This window comes from Periplaneta americana, chromosome 9 (genome assembly GCF_040183065.1).
Source record: "Periplaneta americana isolate PAMFEO1 chromosome 9, P.americana_PAMFEO1_priV1, whole genome shotgun sequence".
Lineage (NCBI taxonomy): Eukaryota > Metazoa > Arthropoda > Insecta > Blattodea > Blattidae > Periplaneta > Periplaneta americana.
In genome coordinates, this window is record NC_091125.1 from 60,112,429 (window position 1) to 60,140,012 (window position 27,584).

General features: G+C 36.0%; 1 protein-coding gene across 1 annotated transcript in view; it reads left to right on the forward strand.

Annotated features, from left to right (window-relative positions):
* The window catches only part of LOC138705584 (uncharacterized), an 83,729-nt gene extending 57,512 nt beyond the window's left edge, over positions 1 to 26,217 (forward strand). The window contains exons 5-7 of the mRNA XM_069834187.1: positions 13,242 to 13,517; positions 20,688 to 21,280; positions 25,690 to 26,217. Of these exons, the coding sequence (XP_069690288.1) occupies positions 13,242 to 13,517; positions 20,688 to 21,280; positions 25,690 to 26,074 (1,254 nt within the window). The 3' untranslated portion in view covers positions 26,075 to 26,217. The remainder of the gene's footprint in view (positions 1 to 13,241; positions 13,518 to 20,687; positions 21,281 to 25,689) is intronic.
* The last annotated feature ends 1,367 nt before the right edge of the window (positions 26,218 to 27,584 follow it).

Sequence of the window (27,584 nt, forward strand, 5' to 3'; positions counted from 1 at the left end):
GTTGTCATAAAAAGAAGCCGCAACTGCAAACCTCAGACTGTCTTCTTCGCCAGTGTTCCCGCTGCAGAGAAGCATTAGTGAAGCGGACGGTGCGCGGCGGCGCATGCTGAAGTGACGTCACAGTGCATCAAGTTTAGGGTGACCGACCTATTGCGTGTCATTATTTCATTTCTCTTTGTTAAGTTTATTTATACAAGCTTTAACATCATTCTATGATTATATGGCGTATGTACTCGTAGGATTTCTAAGTTAAGTTATATCAGGAGGCCGTTTACTGTTGTTGAATTTCAGTTTCTCACTTTGTGTGTAATAGATGTCTTGTGTTCATTGTATCGCTCCCGTCACCTCCGGGCCTAGGTCAGTTAAGAATCTAGATGGTATAGGTTCGTGATACTCTGATCTTCTGCACAGTTTGTGGTGAAAACCGTGAACTGCTAGCCTTGTTATGGCGCTTCGTAACTTAGACCAAACCTGCACAAACAGCGCTCAACGAGCGCGTGCGCTCCTTCGGAGAGCTCAGCGGTGTTTACCACTCGCCGAAACGGAGAGGAAGATACCTCAGAATGACATAGACTTGCTATAGGTAGAGGAGAGGGAAACGACCACTCAGCTATCTAGTGGAGTGCAGTGTGTATTCTCAGTAACTGTTTCATGTTGCTTAACTATTGCTACAGTACAGTATGGAGGAATCTAAAAGACGGAACATAACATTTAACATTTAACGATTTACAGCTCGAACTTACTGATCTTCAATGTGACCTAAAGGCTAAAGGTCGTTTGAATAATACTACTAGCCTGTTTGAGATTCACAAGACTAAACATTAGCAATAATATCCACGGCTACATAGGCTGGCTGTGAAAATGATTGCTATGTTAGGTTCAACATTTATATTTGCGAGCAACTTTAATAAAAGCAGGCATCGAGCATATGTAACTGATGTTTCATTACGATCAGTAGGCTACTGTTCCTTTCAGCTGCCAACAGCATAAAACCTCGTTTTGATGTACTGATAAATAAAAATATAACAAAATGATATTTTACACTTAAGTAGTTAAAAAATTTCTATTATTTCTGTAAAATAAATATTTCTTTATTAATTAATAATAGTCCAAGACAGTTTTGCAAACATTGAACGCGAATTAATTTCATAAACACTCTTACTAGTACTGTATTTCCTTTTGTGTATATATTGTACGAGATCACCCCTTCTTCCAGTCCAACCTTATACAGAGCGCAGCTAATATCTGCATTCCGCTCATGAGCTGTGAGCCGGCTCGGAGAGCGCAAACCTTGTGCAGACCTGGTATAGACGCTAGTTATATAGTACAGGGATGTCTTGGGAGTTTGTTAATATAAAACAACGTATTCACAGTAAATTATGGCTTTTTAATAACATAAACATTAAACAGAAACTAAGTAGTTTAGAATAGGAACTTAATTATAAAAAATGTAACTTTATAACATGGCTGAACAAGGTCACAACCAAATATTAATTTAAAAATTAATGAAATAATTCTTCCTTGACGGCAAGAATAAGAAGACAAAAGTGGAACTGCTTATAAACAGAAAGCAGTCATAACCATAAAATCACATTAACTGCCAACAAAAGCAAGTAAAACCAATCTATCATAGTCTGCCCGCAACATAAAAATCGGGAGTAAATACTGTATACAGTTTTCAGTTACGTAGAAATTACCAAGCACTTGGAGAAGGCGAATATCAATCCATCCAGCCGTGGCAGATGCACTGGTAGCTCACGTCGAAATCCTGCGTCGTATGCCAGGGCTGCTGAACTGGTAGTCTCGTACCTCCGATGCACCTGCTGAAAGCAGATGCTACCTCGTTGGTCACTGAATTTCAAATCGACCTTATTCCTCGGCTGTTGAACTGCAAGTTGACGCTTACTCTCCGACCGCTGAACTACAAGTTGACGCTTACTCTCCGACCGCTGAACTACAAGTTGACGCTTACTCTCCGACCGCTGAACTACAAGTTGACACTTACTCTCCGACCGCTGAACTACAAGTTGACGCTTACTCTCCGACCGCTGAACTACAAGTTGACGCTTACTCTCCGACCGCTGAACTACAAGTTGACGCTTACTCTCCGACCGCTGAACTACAAGTTGACGCTTACTCTCCGACCGCTGAACTACAAGTTGACGCTTACTCTCCGACCGCTGAACTACAAGTTGACACTTACTCGCCGGCTGTAGAACTACAAGTAGATACTCGCCGGCCGCTTAACTATAGGTCGTGCTCACTAACTGGCGCTGCTAAACTACAATTTGTCTCAGGAGCACAACAGACACCACCCGACACAGAAACAGGGCGACGGCGATTAACGGACAAACATTCGAAGTCGACGAATAATAATTAAGCCTCTTCTATGTATATGAGCCGTTCAGAGCAAAAGTGGTGTAAGTCAAAATTGGGTAGTGAGGTTTAAAGTAAAAATTCTGTAAAAATACAGAGCAAAGGAGCAATTAATATGACCTTCTTGCTATCCACTGACTACTAATAGTTTAAATAAATTCAATATTAATTGCTACTTTGCGCTGTATTTTACAGAATGTTTACTTTAACCATCATTATGAATTTTTTACTTACACCACTTCTGCTCTGAACGGCTCATATATTAGTCTATCAACAGATTACAGATAATTCGGCTCATATTTTTCTCTCGCAGGAAACTTTAATAAGAGTCTAATATAAAGCAAAGAGAAGCTAATTTAATGCTAGGGAGTCATCTAGCGGGTAAAACAAAATTCTATAAAATCAATCGTTACTGAAAAGTGATGAAGGATGGGTAGGAAGGTAAAAAAGAAGAGTGGCGTAGGGAACCAAGCCACGTGCAACTCATTTAGAAATGTTATGTTTTATTTAACGACGCTCGCAACTGCCGAGGTTATATGAGCGTCGCCGGTGTGCCGGAATTTTGTCCCGCAGGAGTTCTTTTACATGCCAGTAAATCTACTGACATAAGCCTGTCGCATTTTAGCACACTTAAATGCCAACGACTGGCCCGGGATCAAACCCGCAACCTCGGACATAGGCCAGCGCTATACCAACTGTGCCAACCAGGCCGATCAACTGATTTAGATGAGTTTTGTTATTTATGATGTTACTGATTAAGGTAATGATTAAATCATGATATTGTATGTAAATTTTCAATCCAGAATATACCTTTAGGTTATTTAGGAGTATTTGAAATGCAATGAATTAGTTTTTTCTAGATATAACTTTTTTGTTATAATTACTTTTTATTTTAATATAGTAATTACTTTGTGATGAGAATGGGTGAAGATAGTTGGCCTAAACAAATTTATCAGTGGAAACCTCCAGGAAGAAGAGGAAGAGATAGACCAAAAAGGACTTGGGACAACGAAGTAATGGAGGTAATGCACAAGAGGGGGTTGAGGACTAAAGACGCAAAAGATAGAAGGCTTTGGAGGGTTGGCACAGGAAGACGGCAGTAGCTGTAGAATCCTGAATATATAATCTAGATAATTGTCATTGTTTCGATATAACTCTTACTCATTATACTAATTGTACTATTCCTTTCATTGTGTGATTATATCCATATGTATTATTGTTTTTATCTTTTTTAAGTTAATAGTTGTATACCGGAATATCTTTTCCTGTTTGTGATTAGTAGACTTCGTGGAATTGCCACGAGAATCGTAAGGTTTACTGCGCACGCGGTATAGATTGTATGAGAAGGAGGCGTCCAAAAGATGGTGTATGTCTCTGGTGTAAACACTGAGCAGTATACTGTGGTTACAATAAAACCTGCACGAAGTTGTGTCCGATCGTTTCAAACTGTCGTGTTTTCTGCTGTCACAATGTCTCTTTATATCACTCTGTCTATGCACTCTTAAAGATTGTTTGCATATTGTACAAAAATTGTATGTTCTTTAATACTAAAATACTTAGTACCAAACTCCTCTATAAACACGCAATTTTTAAGTATTTTATCGCAGTATGTTTGATTGAATTCTTGTCTACACTGAACAAATGTTAAGCTTTGACTATTCCAACCACAGTAATGTAAAAACAAGTCCTTATATAGGTATACATTATCTGTAGCTGCTTCGTCTATTTGGACCGGTCACAACTCTTAACATGAACTGCTTATACTACGAGAACGGCAGGTCGCTCACCTCCTCTATACTACCGTACATCGGCAACCTGATTGCATGCTGCGTGTGGCAATTCAACGAAGTTTAGTGATTAGCTATATTCATAATATGTATTCAATCTTTTTTACTATTACTATTATTATTATTATTATTATTATTATTATTATTATTATTATTATTATTATTATTATTATTATGTTTTAGTAGGTTATTTTATGACGCTTTATCAACATCTCAGGTTATTTAGCGTCTGAATGAGATGAAGGTGATAATGCCGGTGAAATGAGTCCGGGGTCCAGCACCGAAAGTGACCCAGCATTTGCTCATATTGGGTTGAGGGAAAACCCCGGAAAAAACCTCAACCAGGTAACTTGCCCCAACCGGGAATCGAACCCGGGCCACCTGGTTACGCGCCCAGACACGCTAGCCGTTATTCCATAGGGTGGACATTAAGTTAATACTTGTAGCCTATATCGGTATGTATTTTCCTGTATGTGCTTTGATCCTTGTTGAGTGGAAGAGAAGGTCTGATGGCCATAACTCTTCTTCTTCTTCTTATTTGGTATTACAGCCCAGGTGGGCCTTAACCTCCTCTATGGCTCTCTTCCATCCTTCTCTATCCATCGCCAACTCCCTCCAATTCCTTATTCCTAATCTATTCACATCCACTCGTACACAGTTCCACCATCTTGTTCTCGGTCTTCCTCTTAATCTGGTTCCATCTGGGTTGTTATTGAAGACAATCTTCACTTTCCTTGTTGTTTCCATCCTTGTGACGTGTCCCAACCATCTCAGTCTTTGACATCTTATGTGCGCCTCCAAATCCGATTCCTTGTACAGTTCGTATATCTCTGGCGTAGTCCTCTGAGGTGGTTCTGTTCTCAAGCTTATCTATATCCCATTTAATCCATTCTCTTCTTTCCTGTTTGTTTGCCTTTACTATTTTTACTCTGATCTTTGCTCTAACTAGATAGTGGTCTGATCCTATATCTGCTCCTCTCAGGCTTCTTATATCATTTACAGCTGAACTGTGTCTTCTATCCGTCAATATATGGTCTATCTGGTTTGATATTTGGCCATTTGGGGAGCGCCATGTCTCTTTATGTATGTTTTTGTGTGGAAACCATGTTCCACCGACTGTTAGATCTCTTCCGATTGCGAATTCTACCATTTTCTTCCCATTATCGTTTGTTGCATCATGTAAACTATGTTGTCCACATGCTGGAGCTAAAAAGGCTTCTTTGCCAACCTTGGCATTAAAATCACCTAAAACTATTTTCATGTCGTGTTTGGGAGTACTTTCAAATACATTCTCTAGTTGATTGTAAAATATCTCCTTAGTTTCCTCTAATTTGTCTTCGGTTGGTGCGTGGGCTGATATAAGTGTCACATTATAAAATTTGGTTTTAATTCTTAGCATGCAGATTCTCTCATTATATGGTTTAAAATCAATAACATTATCCGCCACTCTCTTAGCCACATAAAAACCTGTTCCAAACTCATGTTTCCCCGTTCCATTACCACTATAAAATATTGTATATTTTTTTGATGTATTACCCCATTACCTGGCCATCTCATCTCTTGTAGTCCACATATATCAATTTTGTACACGGACAATTGTTCTGCTAATTCTTTCATTCTTCCAGTGATGTATAAAGAGCGTATATTCCAAGTCGCACAATTAATATCATTAATCCTTTTTCTTTGCTGTGGTCGGTGTCCAGTAGAGCAGTCCTTCCGAGGCCATTTAGGTTTCCTAACGATAAGATTTTTACAGGGTGGGTTGTCAGCCACACGCCAAACCCCCAACCTGGAGGACCAGGTCACTTGATTTCGGGGTTTCCGCCCCCTAGATCAGTTGCTTCCACCACAGCTACGAGTCTGATCTACCCGTGGATTGCCTCTTCCGCTTCATCCGCTGTTGGGATTCTCAATCCTCTTCCACCTTCAGAACCGTTGGGAATCCTCTTCTGGGTTGCTTCTTTGTCTGGGTTCTCATCTTTGGCCTGTCCGGCATGGGAGACCCTGCCAGTAGCTACGCTACCGCCGACATAGCCCAAAGAATCACTGGACCTCACTGCCCTCCCACCAACGTCAAGGGGCCATAACTCTACCAGAGAAAATAAAACTATTATTACTTTTGTGACTAAAGGTAACCTTGAAAAGCCCTCGGTCATATTGCCCAGCCACGAGATTTGAACTCGGAATCTCCCGAATGTGAGTCTCAAACGTGACAACGTAACCGTCTGAGCCACCTCGCTCACCATGAGAAGTTCGCGTGGAATTATCAATCTTTATCATTAATCTTAGTTAAGAAATCATAGAATCAAAGTAACAAACCGAGACTCTCAATCTTTGCTCCAAAACTATTTCCTCTTAAATTACCTTATTGTTATCGGTTCTGATAACACGAATAGTTTAGGGCAACAAGCAGCGGACGGATATATTAAGAGATAAAAGTGAATCACTGTACACGGCGTTGAAATGCGGACAGAAGAAATAGCTGAAGGGCGAGCGTACTGGTGTACAGAAGGAAGATGAGTAAATATGTGAAACTCTATTTCTAACTTCCTGCTCGTTCTATATTTTCACACAATAACTTATTTTACAGTTGGTTATTTAACAACGCTGTAACAACAACTAGGTCACTTATCGTCGATGGATTTGGTGGTAGCGAGATACTATATAACGAGACGACGCCGAGGTTTCACAGCACATAACCTGACATTTGCCGTACGGTTGGGGAAAACCTCGGAAAATATCCAACCACATAATCGGTCCAAGCGAGAATCGAAGCCACGCCCGAGAGCAACTCCGGATCAGCAGTCAAGCGCCTCAGCCGACTGACAAGCAAACATTCTGATGGGGGCAGATAAAGTTATTTTTTTCTTCCACCATGTTAATAATGCCGAAAGAAGTGCTTATACAAATATAGGTGACTCGACCGCAATTACGAGGCGGTCCAGAAAGTGATTTCCCTACGGCTGTTTACAGTAAAAACACACAATTTTATGGAAAGATTTATTGAAACAGGTACAGCAATTGTTGCGATATTTTTCAACATGTTCCCCACTGGAATTGAGACATTTGTCACACTATGGAATTAATTTTTGTATCCTTGTGTTGTAGGAGTCTGCCGCTTGGGATCTGAACCAATGTATAACAGACATCGTGAAGCAATCGACTCTAATAAAGTAACAATACTAACACTTCTTGACCTTAGCAAAGCTTTCAACTCTGTAAATTTTGACCTGCTCACCCATAAATTGAGAAATATGTATTTGTCAGAGACTGCTGTGAGTTGGTTCGAATCCTACTTACGGGAAAGACAACAATGTGTTGTATCCGGGAATCGAAGATCCTCCTGGCTTGACATAACATCAGGTATACCACAGGGGTCGGTACTCGGACCATTGTTGTTCACAATATATGTCAATGATATTACATCTCTTGTAAGGCATTGTAACTATCACTTGTATGCTGACGACCTTCAATGCTACATCTCTTCCCGCTTAGACCGAGTAAATGACGCTATAGATAAATTGAACGAAGACATTGACTCGATTGTGACATGGACAAAGAAACTCCGTCTTAAAATCAATCCTGGAAAGACACAAGCAATTATATTAGGACACAAACGGCAAACCGACGCTGTAAAACACCTCGACATTTCCCCTGTTAAAGTAAGTACAGTGGATATCCCTTTCAGTTCTTCAGTAAAAAATCTTGGCATTCACATGGATAATAATCTCAACTGGGACATGCAAATCACAGAAACCTGCAGAAAAGTATATTCTATTATCCATGTGCTAAAAAGGATAAATGTTCATCTCCCCTCTTGCTTAAAAAAGTCCCTTGTGCAGACACTTGCATTTCCCTATTTCGACTATGCGGACATTTTACTGACTGACCTCTCCAGCGACAACAAAATGAAACTTCAACGTGCTCATAATTTGTGTGTACGTTTTGTAAGCAATGTTCGTAAATATGATCATATTACCCCATCCCTGGAAGCAATAGGTTGGCTTAAACTAGATAAGAAAAGAAATTTACATTCACTTCTCTTTCTCTTCGAAATCTTGAACTCTTCTATTCCTTCGTACCTGTCGTCTCGCTTCACTTACCTTTCTTCCCACCACAATCTGAACACACGCTCTCGTCATGAAACAATACTAACAATACCATCCCATCGCACCTCCTCATACTCATCTTCTTTCACAATAGCCCTGCCAAGACTCTGGAATTCGCTACCTGCTAGCATCAGGGACTGTCGAAATAAAATTGAATTCAAACGAAAACTTACTAGGCACTTGGTCAGTAATTGATTACTTGTAAATAGTTTCTTTAATCTATCACAAAATATTTCAATATTCAGTAATTTCATCACTATACAATTTTGTTATTCTAGATTTAATTTGTAATTCAGTAAATATAAAATATTCTTTGTTTCTCTATGATAAATTATCTAGTTTTAATTATTCAGGTAATCTTTTCGTACTTTGATTTTATTGTAATTGTAAATTTAATACTAACTGTAATATTATTTGTAATTGTAAATGTAAATTTAATACTAATTGTAATTTTATTGTTGATATTGTAGTTGGAATCTCCTGGTAGAGGGGCAGAGAAGGCCTGACGGCCTTATCTCTACCAGGTTAAATAAATAAATACTACTAATACTACTACTACATCTGCACCTCTCTTTAGATCCCACAAATGTCTCAATTGTAGTGGGGAATACATTGAAAAATAGCGTAACAATTGATGTATCTGTTCTAATAAATCTTTCCATGAAATTGTGTTTTCCTTCTGTAAACGACCCCAGGGAAATTTACTTTCTAGACGGCAACGTAATTGCGGTCGAGTGGCCAAAATTAGTATAAGCACTTGTTTTGACATTATTAGCATGGTGAAAGAAAAATATTTGACTTTTTTATCTGCCCCCATAAGAATGCTTGTGAGCCAAGCCGGTGACACACAGTGACGTAATTAAGTAAGATAAGTGCTCCATCGTCATAAGCATTTAAACCATTTATTGCATAATAATGCAAAACCATTCGCCATATTTCCTGATCTTTCTCAAAGATGACTTGTCTCTTTCACCTGAATGGTTTACATAACTAGAGCAGATTTTCTGTCTTCACTGCTACACTAACGTCACATTTCACCTTGATAAAACTCTCGACACGAACACAACACGACAGGTAATCTCAGAGAGCTTCACTCCTTTACGAGATTCCTAATTCACTTGTACGTATCAGTGAACGATGTATAGATAGGCCTATAAAGACGCGATATAACGGTTATTCCAGAAGGTGAACAACAAAAAGCACATCAGTGGAAAGGTTGCGTTATTTTCGGAGCACAAAAAGGTGAAGATTTCGCCCAATACGAAGGTTAGTAGTGCTTTCTTTAATATAACAATAAACACTTCTTTTCTTTTTTACCTATTTTAGTTCCTATATTTTACAGACAAAAACCTATACCGTATAGTGAAGGGAGGGTATATTTCTGTGAATCGAAACTAGAGACAGCCCCACATTGTGAGCATCCCTAGACATAGAACCGCAACTGAGACATCACAGGACAACCACTCAGTTTCGCAGACGGAAAATACATTTCTCCCATTGCTCACACCGAGCATCGAACAAGAGATCGCTTGGATGTGCGGAATCTACGGTGGGACGATCTTCGGGGCAAAGGATGAAGCAGAACACAGGGAAGTGAATTGCGATCAGATACCATCGATCTGAGAAGAAGGCATATTAATAGGAAAGACAGAGGGGCGTTGCTGTTTACGTGGACTTCGTCAGAACTGGATGCCATAGCCGAAAAGATAAGATGACACTAAACAATGATTCTCTTGCTTGAAGAGCGGTCCTAAGGACTGAAAAGTGATCTCAATATAAGGAGGTTGCACAATAAGCCTACGGCTGCATGCTGGCCTAAGATACCTTCTCCGAGAAAAAAGAAACAGTTTCATTAATCAGACTTAAGATGCACAGAAACAATTGTTCTTCCTTGGACACAAATCGACTTACATGGTAGGCCTATATAAACAAATTTAAATTTATTACATTCTTTAGGATTGAAATAATATATGAAGTATAGTTTACTAGAAATGTGTACTAGTTTTCCAATTTTAATATTCTTTACAATTAAGAACATTCTAGGGGGAAAAAAAAGTTGGTCGAAATTTTAATCATGGGAATCAATGGACAGTTAGAAATTGGTTCTTGATCAAATCATAGCGAATGACATTGAAAAATGAGTAAATAAAGTACAGTAGTAACTAAATGAACACACAAGCCCCTGCACTGACAAGAAAAGCTTTCTATCCATCATTCTATCAGAGAATGGTTTTCTTTGAATTGAACACCACAAATTTTAATGGTTTGTGTAAATGTGAAATGACTTTAAGAAAACTAGCAGTGAAGTACAACAAGGTATTGACCAATATATTTATTAATAATTACTGCAAGGTCCAAAATGAAAAGCAGGCGTTGAAAGACAAAAATAAAACCCATCAAAAGTATTTCAAGTTCAGAAAATAGGCTACTGTGCTCTTCAAGCTGTAAATTCCTCATCGTTTTTAGTTGTAGAGCCTAATCTAATCTCTAGTGTATGTATAAGCGGATATTACAGTGATAAACTATAGTGAAAAGTGCTATTTCATTCTGAATCAACATCAGCGGATACAGTTAGAAACAACAGTGAATAGTGTCATTCCATTCTAAATCAACGTCAGCGGATACAGTGAGAAACTACAGTGAATAGTGCCATTCCATCCTAAATCAACATCAGTGGATACAGTGAGAAACTACAGTAAATAGTGCCATTTCATTCTGGAACATCATCAGCGGATACAGTGAGAAACTACAGTGAATAGTGCCATTCCATCCTAAATCAACATCTATGAATACAGTGAGAAACTACAATGAATAGTGCCTTTTCATTCTAAATCAACATCAGTGGGCACAGTGTTAAACTGTACGTAGTTTATTTTCAACCAATCTCAGTGAATACAGTGACAAAGTAATGAGTAGGATGACAGGACTCCATAATATATAATTTCCAGTTGCTAATGGAATCTATTTGTATAATTCGGGTAAGATTTCCTAAATCCTGAAGTAGCAGCTATTCAGTATTGTATTACTGCCATTTTCTCACAAACTTGAATTTTACAAGAGATTAAAATGGTCAATTGCCAATATTCATATATAAATAAAATAGGCTTAATATAATAACGACATATTGAAGCTTTTAATCAGTTGTTTCCTTTTATTACTGGTGTAGATGTAGACATATTTTTATGTTACTGAATGTACTATGTCCATTTATGTAGATAAGAAACTTTATTATTTATTTCATTGAGAATTTTGTTAAAATAATCTCATCGGTGCCGTATTTATTTTAACTCAATGCAATCTACGAAAGCCCTCTTCCGGTCGCTGTCTTGGATGTCAGTGTCAGGTCTGGTAATATAGAAGGTACTGTTACGTTCCATACATTTGATATTTCTTCCACTCAAGTGTGTTGTTATAGCATACAAATATAAAAGAGAAAAAAAAAAATGTCCTCGAGAAGTGAAAAATCGCTAAGAAAATAACCTCTCAAGATAAGAGTCTGTTACACAACTAGTGCATTAATATGCAAATATTTTTCACCAAGAAGTATACAACGTCAGTACTTATCATTGAAAACAATTTGGACTACAAAACATAGCAAAAAACAAAGAAAATCGAATGGTGTATTCATTCAGAAATTCAAAGTTATAGATCTCACAGTTCAAGTTGTTTCCAAAAAAAAAAAAAAAAAAAAAAAAAAAAAAAAAAAAAAAAAAAACATTCACATCATTGCAAGAGTGCAATGAACGAAATCTATATTATAGTACATCTTCTGCCATTTCTACTATACCATAAAAATTTCTAGCTGGTATAATTTCGTGGTAAATTTAAAAACAAATGACGAAATTAGCAGAGTTTGCCCTACTGAAATGTGCAAAAAATTTTCCTGTCATATAGATAATAGATAATAACTGCCTCCCATTGGAGGTAGCCCAGAAGGACTCAGTATACTCTCCTACATTAATTTTACAATATAAAAATGTTTATATAAATTTTATAGAAGAAAATTAAAATAAACATATATAAATTATAAAGTGAAGAAAAAAATATACAGAGTGAATATGATGACTCAGAATTTGGCAAGAGCGTTTCAAAACTGAAGTTATGATGTCAGCAGTAAGTGTCTGTGGTAGTTCAAGTCTTCCTGAAGCTTTCAAAGAACTTGGGAATCACACCACAAGCTCCAATAAGAAGACCAATCACCTCAATGTCTTCAAGCTGGTATTTTTCTTTAAAGTAATCAACTGTTGGCAGATAAATGTTGATCTTTTCTTTATTGACATCCTCCGGCTGGCTAATTCCCGTTTCAATCCTTATGGTAGGATCAATTATATATCCTTTCTTGGTAGCCTGGGAATACGCTATGATGTCAATACGTCTAGAGGAGCCATTAGTAGCAAGGCAAAAAACTTCCTCTTCTACTATCCAAGACTTTTTTCTTAAAGCATTTGCAATTAAGGATCGAACATGATGGTGTCTGGCATTTCGGAGGAGTAAACCTTAGCTGAAAACCTTGTAATATTTTCGTATTTTTGTATACCTTTCGACAGCCTTTGGCAACTCTAGGGCATAACTTCGCACACATAGCTCATATTATATCTCTTAGTTTTACCAAAGGTTAGTTTTCATGAAAATACATTTTTCACTTTAGTCTAATTCGCGTATGGTTGCTTCATGAATGTTCTCCAATAGAGGAAGGTTAAACAATTAGCCTGGCATATAATCTGTGAACATTCACGAATTTTTAATACAATTCCGAAGCCATCACTTCTTTTCTAACATTAGTCTATCTAATACTGAAAATACATAATGAGCTCTTTATTCAACTCATGATTACACAGGTCATTTCTATTAAATTTCTTTACGACACTTGTTTAATAAATTCCTCTCAAATATGAAATCAGCATTAATAAAATTGCAGTTTAGAAGGAAGTAACTGAACATTCTCACTGACTTACTTTATTCCAGGTAAAGCCGTAATAAGAAACACATCATGACGAGTAGCAACGAGCCCTCTATGCCGGAATGGATGAGTACTTCTTTCTTTGAGAAAGCTCTGAGATCTGCAGAAGAAGACAACACCATCACAGTAATTTCTACCGATGTGAAAGCAGCGACAGCAGCTGGGGATAATTATGGAAGTGACATGTACAGAGTCGTTGTCAAATTCAGGCGAAGGAACGAGACAGAAGAAATATCTATCATCGTTAAAGCTTTAAAACAAGTGTCTAATGGAGTACTTGCTAAGGTATTTTCTTTGATACTGAAGACAAAATATATGTTTTAGATATTGCTATTATAATATGAGTACTTTTACAAAATTTATTGATCTTATATTACTTAAATGTGGTTGTAGTTACAAACTGAATTATTGTATTTTGTTTTTTCTATTTTGCATAGGCTTTATAATACATAATATATCCGCTTTTTAAGCGTGAGCTTTTCAGCACGGCAGAATATAATATTTACCAAATAAGTCAAAGAAAAGTTCAATAAATATAGTTCCATAAAAGCATTACTCCCGAAATAACAAGGTCTATTCCCCAAATCTATTAGGTAGCAGGTATTATTTCCGTATTTTGTGTTGTTATCTGAAAGAGAGAGGCGCCAGACTGCCTACAAAACGCAGGGACTGAAACACTCGTACGAGTCGAATAAAATACTTTCTGCTTTGTTGACTGAAGACTTAGTTATCTTTGCTATTATCACAGTCTAGTATATACAGTCACGAAGCTCAATACGTAGTAAATATGCATCCATAGATAGTTGCTAACCACTAGGATCGCTAATATCGCATCATTACAGACAATGCGAAATACTCGTAGTACCAGCACAGTATATTGTTCCTAGCACTCTCACAACTCAAGCTTCTTGACTGTAAGATATACTAGACTGTGCTATTATCTTACGTGAATATACAAGCAATGCCAGGTAGCATAACTAGATTCATCAAGGTAATTTACAGTGAGGAGAGTGTGGTTATAAGGTCTGTGGTTTCTTGTTGCCATGAAGAATTAAAACAAAACAAATGCCAAATTATAAATCTAAGACAAAAAACAGGTACAATTTAAAATTTCTCAGCCATTAATGTCGTAAGAATATTGGTCAGTGTAATTAGTATACGGAAAATTGATATAAAGCAAAATTCCGTAACCTTCAGTTGCTCATTTTGGTGTATTTTTTAACAGTGAATTTTGTTTGTATTTTGTAAAAACCCAGCTTGGTTATCTTTCCCAGCATTACACACATATACATATAATATTTAGGGCTAGGATTTTTATGTCCTAAAAATCGCCAAAATATGTAGCATAAAATATGCACTTATAACCTACAATTTCCATTAATGTATGCTATGACAAATTTAAATATTTTTTTTATAATCTTCTTCGGAGGAATAAACTGTACCTAGAATGACAGCCAGAAGGAAGTGAAATTCAAGGAATTTGAAGACACACAAATTTTATTCATCCGCCTATGTACCATTTGAGATTTCACTGTAATTGAATTTCGCCAGAATAGTTTACAGGACTATCATCAGCTGCCACCTTATATACCCTTTGGACAGGCATTACATGGAAAAGAAATGGATATCGATTCTAAAATAAATAATTTTATAAAAGTTATTGCCATTGTTGATTCAATTTTCAAACCTAATTTAGTACAGAAACATACAAAATTAAAGATGTACAACATTTTAGCACGACCTACTTTAGTCTATGGACTTTGACAAAAGAGTATGTTCAAAGTATAACTACCAAAAAAAATGAAATTCATGAGCAAAACAGCGGGATATACACTTTGGGATAGAAAACGAAATACAGAAGTTCTGGAAGAACTGAACGTCCAACCTATATTAAATTGTCTTCAAATCTACAGAGTTAATTGGAAACAGCATGTCGAGAGAATGTCAAAAGAAAGATGGCCGTCCTTCTGGACAACAATCTGTTGGAAGATCATTAAAAAGAGGCACGAGACCATTGAGATCGCAACATACCACTACGTCTAGTGCTCGAATTGGATGATGATGATGATGATGATGATGATGATGATACTGAGGTAGCTCTGCGCAACGTTCGTAAGCTGTCCGTGACCAGAGTGAATACTTTCGTTGATTTTATGAAACCTCCTATTTGACAGTACAGGAAATAATTAGATATCAATAGACCTACACTGATCCTCGATGTCATTTATGTTTATCATATTCACTAACATGTTAATTCAGTAATTGGTTTATTGGTCCGCCTACACATCAGATTTGAATATTACCAAAACATTGAATTAGGCTATATCATCTGGATTAAAAATATAATAATGAGGCTAGTAGGCTACTTTCGCCTTACGGCATCTTCAGGGGCCTGTTTCTCAAAACTCACGGACTAGTAATACTAGTCTGTACAGTAGTAATATTAGTTTATTTTACAAGTCTGTGTTTCTAGAAACTACAAGGGTAAAGTAGTAGTTACCAGTTCACAGACTAGCAATATTGGTCGATTTCACCAGTTCATAAGTGATTCTGTTTCTCAAAATGCTAATCTAGTTGATTATACTAGTATTCAACAGGAATATTCCTACAAGACTCTAAAGACTGGTGATTTCTATATTATCAGTTACCAGTGGGACTCTTTCTCAGATAATCAAAATAAAAATATTGTAGTTATTTTTTTTTAATATATGTGGTTTAGTGATTCCGATTGAAGTAGTGAAGTAGTTGTTGTGAGAAGAGCTAAAACTATATCGAGAAAGAACAATTATTATTCCTTTACGGGAGCATTGTTTAAATATAATGAATGGTTTAAATAAAGTGCTGAAAAGCTTGGAGAGTTGTTAAATATAGTGGGACCTGCCATAACAAGACAAACAAATAGAAGTCATGCATTATCAGCAAAGCTTCAAATACAAATTGCTCTACAAATCGGGATGTTGATTATTTTCCAATGCCATCTGGTTTTTCTGCCCTAGACCAGCAACACATGCAGACTTTTTTTCCTAATAATCTAATACCAATTCATCAACTGCAGTAATTTTTGCTGGCTTTCCTCCTCCACTGCCAGTTCTTCTGACATAGTCAACTTTAGCCTACAAATTAAATACAAAACGACACTAATTTATGAATAGATCAAACGTAAAACTGAAAAAAAAAAATTAGCGAATTTTTCAAGTCATAAGTGGCATCCATGTCGCCAGTAGACTTACTAGCTACATAATGTGTTCATATTATGATACTGTGAACTTGAATTGGTACTCGTCAAAGTTGCTTTCTTGATGTTGGGCCAATAAGTGTCCCTAACGTATGCATAATCTTTGTTCTGAAGTATCAGTTCCATAGCCTCACATATTACAAATTTTTTTGTCCAGTTATTTACTTTATCATTTTTGTTATTATGCTTGAAAACGCACATAATGATATATCCTTCGAGTCATTAATCATATTGAGTATAGTTAATTTGCTTTCAATTGATGGAATTTCAAGAGAAGAGAGAAGTAAGAACCAAAACACAAACAACTTAGCCTCCTAACCTCAAATAACAATACCTACCAATGGCTATAAACAAATGAACTCAATCAGCTGACTAAAGAGAGAGATCATGTGACTAGTGAAAAATTGTCACAAGTTACTAGACTGGTGAAATAGTTTGAGAAACAGAATCTACTAGAGCTGGTGAAATATACTCTGGTAACTAGTAACTGGTGAACTACTAAACTAGTATTTTTTAGAAACAGGCCCCAGGTCTCCTTTTAACATAGTCCTAGAGACATTACATAATCATGGTACAGAATATGGAAAATTTATGCAATTAACACTACAAAAATGTACACTGGATGATGCATATCATATTACAACTTAAAAATTAAGTGTTAAAATTCATAAAACATCTAGTTAAGAACAGGATGCACTTGTTCAATTCTAAGTGCGCTGCAGGCGGGTATTGTTAAAGAAATTTAAATTATTTATAACTTGTGAAACATATGAACTGGCAATTTTTAACAGTTTTCCTGTTAAGATTACAATGCAATATGTTATAGTAATATTATGCATCTATATATGTTTTGACAGAAGGTAAGGGTTAACCCCATCGTTATATTGGAGGTAGACGTTAGCTGTGCATGCTAAAGTATCTGAAACATAGATGTTTAATTTGTTTTAGTATGCTGAAGGTAGATGTAATGATTATTTGTAAATATAATTTAACTAATAATTACTTACGAGGATCTTAAGCCGTCCAATATCAAATTAGTGAATTAACATATTATGTATGTATGTATGTATGTATTTACACTGCAAGTGAGCATGCACCCGGTGGCAGTGGTATACACAATATAAACAATACACAATAAAGAAATGATAAACAATATTTACAATACACAATACAATTATACAATACAGAGTAGGACTACAATTTTATACACAATACAATAAGAATACACAATATAATTTAACACAATAATAATAAAACATAAATAAAATACCTAATTTTACATTACAACCTACATTACAAGTGACTTATATGAAAATAACAAAGTCTGTCAAAATATTCACTAACGTTTTCTACCCAATCACTTTGTATGTATTCTTACGTAGGGTCTATTGATTTTTTTTTAATTTTTCCTTCCTCCTGAAAAATTATGCTGTGTACAGTCACGTACGAAGATTTATAAAATCAACAACGATGTACTGCTTACTGACAAGCCTAAAAGTTTAGCTAGAATGATTCCTAGGTATCTGTCCTTTAAAACAGAAAGTCATAAATACCCGTAGATAAGTAGAATGCCCATTATTAAGGATGGCGAAATCTCTCATCCCCCTACTAGCTTTCAAATATTATAACCCAGCAGGAAGAAGGAGTCTTGGAAATCCTAGGAGAAGATGGAAAGAATTTGTTTCAAGTAATTCACGGACCGGAACAGGAGAGAATCCCACTCCATGAAGAATGGAGGATGATGATCAGGGAAAGGATTTATATGTAAATACATATTTACTTATAAAGCTAATATAATTTATATTTTGCATTATCTTTATGTTTCACAATGTGTAGGGTTGAAAAATCCTACTTTTATTTTCCATATTTTTCCATATTTTAGAGTTTAGTACATATTTTCGTTAATTTCCATATATTTTCCATATTTCATATAAAACAGTCCATATTATATTAGGTTTAACAATAAAACAAAACAAAATTCCATTAACTTTTAAAAATACATTTCAACAATAGAGATTTAAACACATGTTCAGTAATCCCTTTAACATCAGAGTTATTTGAAAATTAGCAGTCCTATCAACAATGGGAAAGTAAGTTACAAAACTGTATTAATTTAATTTAAAATTTTAACAGACTTCAGTTGTGCAGCTCAACAGTTAAATGCCAGTCAGAGTACACATAGGTTCAGTTTTGTAAATCATACTATAAAGACGGTAAATATGCCAAAAGTACGTCATTCAGTCAATTTAAAATCAAAACTAACAAGTTACATTTCAGAATTTAAAGAAGATGGTTTATCAACTGACAATAAAATATTATTTTGTAATTTGTGTCAGTGTGCAGTATCATCTACACAAAAGTTCCTGGTGCAACAACACATTACAACTAGTAAACATCAGGCCAACAAACAACTAAATTCCAAGCAGAGACAATTGTTTTTAACACAACCAACAACATCGAATGTAAGATCTGAGTTTAACATCGACCTGTGCCGTTCTCTCATCTCTGCTGATATTCCTCTCTACAAACTAAAGAATAAGGTCTTCAGGGAATTCCTTGAAAAATATACTCAACATACAATCCCGGATGAGTCAACACTTAGGAAGACGTATGCTCCATCCATCTACGATGAGACAATACAGAAGATAAGAGATGAAATTAAAGATAGTTCAATTTGGGTTTCCATTGATGAGACTCCCGACAAAGAAGGTAGACTTGTTGGTAATGTAGTTATCGGTTTGTTAAGTGAACAATATTCTGAACGAATTCTTTTACATTGTGATGTTCTAGAAAAGTGCAATAACAAAACTATAGTTAAACTGTTCAACGAAGCTATGGGTATCCTGTGACCAAAGGGTATTATGTACGATAATGTGTTATTCTTTATTAGCGATGCTGCCCCTTATATGGTCAAAGCTGAACAAGCATTATCTGTTGTATATCCTAAATTGACTCATTTTACTTGTGTGGCGCATGCATTTCATCGTGTGGCAGAAGTGGTCAGAGACAATTTCCCTAAAGTAGATTTGTTGATTTCATCAGTGAAAAAAGTATTTCTCAAAGCTCCCAGTAGAGTTAACGTGTTGAAAGAAATGTACCCTGAAATTCCATTGCCACCAAAGCCAATTTTAACTAGATGGGGTACATGGCTAGAAGCAGTTGAATATTATGCCGAACATATAGACTCTATTAACAATGTTCTCCTTGCATTGGACTCTGAAGATGCAGTCTCAATTGATACTGCGAAAACAGTTACCTGTGACATAAGTGTGAAGAATGACTTAGCTCACATTCAGCATACATTTTCATGCATCATAAAAACGCTCAAAAGTCTCCAAAATAGGCACCTTTCACTATCTGAAAGTTTTGAAATTATAAATAGTACTGTGGAACAACTGAATCGTGGTAGAGGTAAAGTTGCAGATGCAGTAAGAGCTAAGGTGGACACTGTACTTTCAAAAAACCCTGGATATGAAGAACTACAAAAGGTTGTTGCTGTGATGAGTGGTGAATCAACAGTGAAGATTAACTTGGACTTATCCCCAGCAGACATTGTGAAATTGAATTATGTACCAGTTACTTCTTGTGACGTCGAACGCTCTTTTAGTCAGTATAAATCTATCCTCAGAGACAATAGAAGAAGATTCACTTTTCAGCACTTGAAAGAAATGTTTGTAACCTATTGTTATGGTAACAGACAATAAAAATTGTGTTTTGTTGAAACTACATTGGAAGATAAGGTACGTCCATTATATTTTTTGTTTAGTTTGATTAAAATGTACCAATATTTAACGTACATAGTCATTTTTTTATAATTTTAAGTCCATATTTAATTCCATATTTTGGTAAAAATCCATATTTAATTCCATATTTTGGTAAAAATAACTACATATATATTTACATATTTCATATATTTTTAGTCCATATAAATCCGTTCCCTGATGATGATGATATTGATAATGATGACGTCGATGTCGAAGGACGATTATGATGACGACAATGAAGAATGATGATGGATAATGATGAATTAAAGATATGTACATAATGTGTAGCCTATTTTTCTTCAATTACTAGTATAATGAAATTGCAAAATACTGCAAAACTCTACACAACCTATTGCAATTCACATTATCATTACCGGACAGTAGAATTATGCTTAAAAAAACAACATCTGTGGTATATATTTTCTACAAATTGAAGTAATTTTATCATTGTTGCAGACTGCTGGTCTGAGGAAAGTATTCGACCAGGAAACGGCTGCTTTCGCCATCGTCTTCCCGGCAATGTACAACTTACTGAATGAGGTGCCTTCTTTAAGTAATCGGCCCTTCGCTGCAAAATATTTCTATTCCCATAAGGGTGAAAACGCTTCGTCAATAGTACTGGAAGATCTGAAAGTTAAAGGCTTCCGACTTGCAGACAACAGGATGTCTGGTCTGGATATGAAGCACTGCCTTCTTGTCATGAAAACGATTGCACGTTATCATGCAGCCTCTCTGGTTTTGTACCAAAAGGACCCTTCAATATTTAAACCATTAATGAATAACGCATTATCTACTGATGACGACATAGGAGTAGAGTCATTCTTTGCAGGAAATGTCAGTAGAGTCGCAAAAGAAGTCGAAAAGTGGCCAGAATATAGAGAAAAGTTTCTACAAAAGCTACACAATATCCGTGACACAGTGATGAAACAATGGCGCAAAGCAATGATTAGAAACGATGAAGAATTCAATGTTCTCTGTCACGGTGATCTGTGGCTTAACAACATGATGTTCCGTTACTCTGACGACACAGAAGAAGTCGAGGAAGTCAGGTTAGTTCCACATTAAAACATATTACATTTATTTTTCAGGTTTTCACTCTGGTAAACAACAAATATCCACGAACTCATTATTAAAGTTGTTGGATTATCCTACTGATAAATTCGGGGTAATTATGCATGGTACATATTTCTTATAGCCGATCGCAGAATCAGATACGCAGCATTAAGAGATTAATACTAATTCAGAAAGCTGCCGTATTCAGATCTTGTTTGTGATATAAAGAATGAACCGTAAGTAATGTCATTAATTTCCGAGGTTTACAAATATCATATTAAAATGCAGTTATTGAATTAATTAATTTAAATACAGTTTCCGAACTTCCATGTACTAAAAAATATTGTACGTAGGCCTAAGTAGAACGAACGTGTCTTTTCCATACTCGCTTGGAAATTCACTCGTACAGAAAAGTACCACTTTCCGTCCTAGTTTCATGTCACAGCTCACGCATTTTGTCAAGACACTCTCGATGCGCAGTAGGGGAACAACGTTTCTGTAGAGGGGTAGAAGTAGAAGGGAAGGTCAGGCGTATGTCTACCGAGTTCAAGGCAAAGGCTAACCAATTCCCTATAATTCGTAAGTAGACTCATCCGATCTCGTGCGCAGCTCTGTAGGAATAGTGGGGGAGTGTCTGGACATAATGCATGAGCTGTACTGCATTACTCCAGATAACCGCCTGCTCGAACACATCTACGCATCTGATGGCTGCTTATATCGTCTGCTCATTCAATTATCAAACATGTAATGTGAATAGAAAAAAATTGCAACTAGGTGGCAACTCATAACGGCCTATGAAGTCGCTTGTGGATTCTTATGCTTTTCGCGACTAATAGCTTTGTTAAACCATTATATTCTTTGCTAGTGAAACAAAAGGAAATAGAACTATTTTAGAGTGCATAAACCAAATTTAAAATATGAAAGTCAATGAGTTGCTCAGTTATAAATCCCCATACGTGACAGAATTAAAAACAGTTTTGAAACTAAAACTGCAAATTAACTAGTAGGAGAACATCTTATCACACTTGTAAGGTTAATTAACTATTTTTGTTCTTTAAAAAGCTGCAGGAGACCATGGCCCGTTCATATGCTACCAGTTTTGGTGATTTACGAAAAATGTATATAATGAACTTTTCAGATAGAGGCTTTTGCAACCAGGAAAATTCATAAAACAATGAACTAGTGCCCCAAAAATGTATAGCTTCAGTACTTTCTGGAAAAGGGGTTTCTAGGAAACCAGAAAACTTTTTTCTACTAAGTAGAGGTTTCACGAATTTATCCACAAGAGTTTCTGATGATTATTACTCGTAACACACTTTAATATGTCACACTGGCACAAAGAAGGCAGAACAAAGTTTTATTGTATTTGAAGCAGACCTACAGATCAGTTGGTTGGTGTTGCACCTAACGTTGGAATTTGGAAATACGCTGTTTCACTTATCGGATGCGTTCGTGCAGGCGATGCTCCAGATACCATTTTATCGCGGTCTTATTATATATCTTCCCAACAGATCAGACTGTTTTTTCTTGCGCATTTCAGTTGATAGAACATTTCCATCAAAAATTCTTGAAACTCTGAGCAGTATTGATAGCTTCATTTGATTTTTAATTGTGCTTACAAGCAAAAATTCTGATGAGGCCAGATAAAAAAGTTAATTTTTTCTTCCATCATGTTAATAATGTCAAAAGAAGTGCTTATACAGTTCTGGCCACTCGACCGTAATTACGAGGCCGTCCAGAAAGTGATTTTCTCTGGAGCCGTTTACATAAAAAAGCATAATTGCATGGAAAGATTTATTGAAGCAGATACAGTAATTGCTGCGCTATTTGTCAACATATCTCCCACAGGAATTGATACATTTGTCAAACAATGGGATCCGGTTTTGTATCCTTGTGTCGTAGAAGTCAATCGCCTGAGATCAGATCCAGCGTTCGACAGCCGTCTGCACTCCTCTGTTGATCCCATGATATGATAAATGTCTCAATTCCGGTAGGGAATATGTTGAAATATAGCTCAACGATTTCTGTGTCTGTTCCAATAAATTTTTGTCCGATGAGATTGTGTTTTCTTTCTCTTAACGGCCTTTGACGAACTTATTTTTTTACAGCCCTTGTAATTGCGGTCGAGTGGCCAAAATTTGTATAAGCAATTTTTCGACATTATTAACATAGTAAATCAAAGAAATTAAACTATTTTATCTGGCCCCATCAAAATGTTTGCTTGTTTTTTTTTATTATTGGATTATTTTACGACGCTCTATCAACATCTAGGTTATTTAGCGTCTGAATGATATGAAGGTGATAATGCCGGTGAAATGAGTGTGGGGACCAGCACCGAAAGTTACCCAGCATTTGCTCGTATTGGGTTGAGGGAAAACCCCGGAAAAAACCTCAACCAGATAACTTGCCCCGACCGGGATTCGAACCCGGGCCACCTGGTTTCGCAGCCAGACGCGCTGACCGTTACTCCACAGGTGTGGACTTTTGCTTGTTAGTGCAGGCAACATCTTAGGCATGCAAATTGAAAGCTACGTGGAAGCCACTGCCTAAATTTCGAATTCGGTCTGGAAAATGGATATTTGTCACATGGAAGCATAGCGTCGCCATTACACAACATAATTAGAGTCCCGTCGCGTCTCTGAGTGTAGGTCAAGTTTTATTTCATCGCGTTATTTTACGACGTTTCATCAACTGCGATTGTTATCTATCGTCTTAGTGAAATGAGGTGATAATTCTAGTGAAATGAGTCCTGGGTCTGGTGCCGAAATTTTCCCAGCACTTGCTCTTAATGGGTTGAGGAAAACTCCAGGGAAAAACCTCCACCAGGATTTGGAACTTGGCCCGCAAACCCAGCATTCTCCAATCTTCCTTCTTTTCCGCCTTCCTCTTCGTCTCCGCAAAGATCTATACAGAGTGTTAAAAAAAAGTATCCACTATTTTAGGAGGTGCTAGTATGCATCAAAACAAGAAAATAATGTCTAATAAACATGGGTTCTATAACACATATTTTCTGAGATCTGAACACTTGTTCATAGGAGGTGCTCAATGTGACGTCCATTCATGGCAATGCATTCCTCTGCCCTTCGGCGTAAGGAATCATGCACTCTTTCAAATTTGTTTTAATACGTTAATAAGAAAGTCCTGATAACGATCCCCAGTTAATCTCTGTGGTACCACGTATGGCCCTATTAATCTATCACCAAGAACGCCTGCCCATAAGTTGAGTGAGAATCGGTGCTGATGCCTAGTTTCTTCAACTGCATGGGGATTTTCATCAGTCCACACATGCTGATTACGAAAATTCACAACACCCTCTCTGCTGAACCTCGCTCATATCCGCAACTAGACTTTTGTTTTCAGTATTACTTGCGACGTATCATTATTCCATGCCAGGAGTGTCAACTACAGGATGTTTATCTGGAAGTCCGCTGTATTGTAAATGCATTGCCATGAATGGACGTCACATTGAGCACCTCCTACGAACAAGTGTTCAGACCTCAGAAAGTATGTGTTTTAGGACCCATGTTTATCAGACATTATTTTCTTGTTTTGATGCATACTATCACCTCCTACAATATTAGATACTTTTTAACACCCTGTATATCTCAGTGTTGTATATCATCTGTTAATTTCTACTGCAACTATTTCGTTATTTCCCTTCGCAACTATTTCGCTTTCTTCAATAAGTATTTTTTCTTAACCAGTGACCCAGATAATTATATTATTATTATTATTATTATTATTATTATTATTATTATTATTATTATTATTATTAAATTGTGTTGACATTATGACAGTTGTGATATTGGTTCATGAGATGACGGCAATGTGATGTCGTGGTTTCGTGGTGATTCCTTCCGTCTCTTTTGTAAGTCTTAAAGTCATTTTGCAATGCTTATGTTCATATTATTAGATTTCTTGCTGGCGATGACAATTTAGTAGAAAAATTTTACCTTTTTAATCACTTCTTCGAATCTCATATAGAATATCAACTGTCTTACGGTCCTTTAATTTATTTCATATCCTACGAGTATTTCTTTATCCTTACTTTGTAGCAGTTCTAGAAACTTTCTCAGCAGCCACAATTTTTACAGTATTTCTCTCTTAAAAATCCTCGCACCAACTCCGTATGTGCCCAAATTAATGGAATATTCTTGCCTCTATTCCTGCACTCCTACGCATATTCTGCCTCAAATTCAGATCACATACATGTTTCCATATGCATTTAATATGTATGTAATCCCTTCACCACTGTTCTCATTCTCACAAATATTACTTTAAACTATAGCAACTCAAAAAAAAATATTTTCCATTTTGCAAATATTTATCTTATAGTTATTATTTTATTCTTTAAAGAATGGAATAATAATTCAATTTTTAGTTATTCATTTATTTCTTGTTACAGATTTGTAGATTTCCAAGTAACTTACTGGACATCGCCAGCAGTGGATCTGCACTATTTCATTCATTCGAGTGCATCAGCCGAAGCCCTTGAAAATTCAGAAATATTGATACAGGAGTACTATAACACATTCTGTGAAATCCTCAGATTATTGAAATATTCATATATTCAGCCCTCAATGGCAATTATTAATAGAGAATTACAGAATAGAGGCCTTTACGCAGCGCTCTCTACCATCGTGGTACGCAGCGTCGTTCTAGCAGACAGGAGCAAGGCTACTGATATGGAAAGTATGACTGGAGAAAACGACACAATTCAGTTGAGTGACGTATACAAAGAGTCATTAAAGAAGTTGTTACTTTTATTTGAAGCAAGAGGATGGATATGAATTTATATATTATTCTTCGAAAATTTTAGATTCCAGACCTTCTAAGTCTGAATCTCTAGTAACTTGTTAGGATAATAATGCAATATTATAAAATTTTCCTGAAACCTAACTATTCCGAGGAATAATAAAAACAACTTTTCAAATTGTTATTTCATTTCATGGCAAGAATTATGCACGGTTTAATAACCAATGAGATAACCATTCGGTTATCTATCGATTTGTTAAGGTTGTCGATTTGTTAAATCTTCATTGTGGTTCTTGAATATCACAGTCTCTAACTTATCGCTGTGTCAACTCTTGATCGGTTAATCAAGTTTCACACATATTTACCAGACAGTCGAATTTCAATTTCATGCATTATTATTAATTACTATTCAATTTAATTATTAAGCACATAGATACAAACAGGGAAATCTTTTCCAGACACCAAATGTATGTTCAATAGACACTCTTGTTCCAACATGATTTTTATATATCCAGTATCAAGATTTAGGATATTATTGAAGTCATGAGGTATGAACTATAGAGGTAAGTCCTGTGATGAAGAAATATGACATCAAATTCCTCAGCACCAATTGTATCATGAGAACTATTGAAGATTGTGCAATCAGGAACAAGTCCAGAAAATATTTCAATAATATCTCTGATTTGCAAAGAATGACCACAGACAACTTGAACATTAAGAGAAAAGTAACCTTTTCTTTTCAATAAAGTTCATCTCCATTTCTTTGCTCGGTGACTGAATAAGAATTTGACTTCCATAAACTCAATCCAATACATAAGCAATGATTCTCAAATGTGGCTCCTCACCCCTTGGGAGGTCAAAGAGCAGCTAATGGCGATCGCGAACATAATAATAATAATAATAATAATAATAATAATAATAATAAGAATAATAATAATAATAATAATAATACAGTAGAACTCTAATTAGGGTAAACATTGGTAAATTCGTGGCAGTGGTTATTTCGTGATACTTTTTCTTTGCTCATTCGTGAATTAACCATTGGTGTTACGAGATTCAAATTTACGCCAAAGGATTGCATATGTTATCCGGTTTCCAGAAACATACAGCTGCGCTTTGTGTGACTATTTTAGCTGCTTCAGTGAGCTTTTATGTTTGGAGAGAGCAAGTTAACGTCGATTTCTCAGGCGTATAAATTTTGTGGATGTTTGTAATTACATTACAGACTTATTATTAAAGGTAAGCATATGATATTTTCTACAATGATTTATTATATCTTAATGAAATTTTAGCAAATGTTTCTGGAATTTTAGTTACAGCTGTAGTCGCCATATAGGCTTAGCTTTACTGATAGAAATCTTAGCTGTGTAAGACGAAATTTTGTTGAGCATTAAGCGTTACATTTTATACTATTTTAAAAATTGTATTACAATACAAATTTTAGAAATCTGAAGATAAGATGTGATAACAAAAAAGAAAAGGGGTACGCAATGGGTTCAGTGTAGCTTCTGTTTGATTTTTTATCATTCTAAGTGCCAATAATAA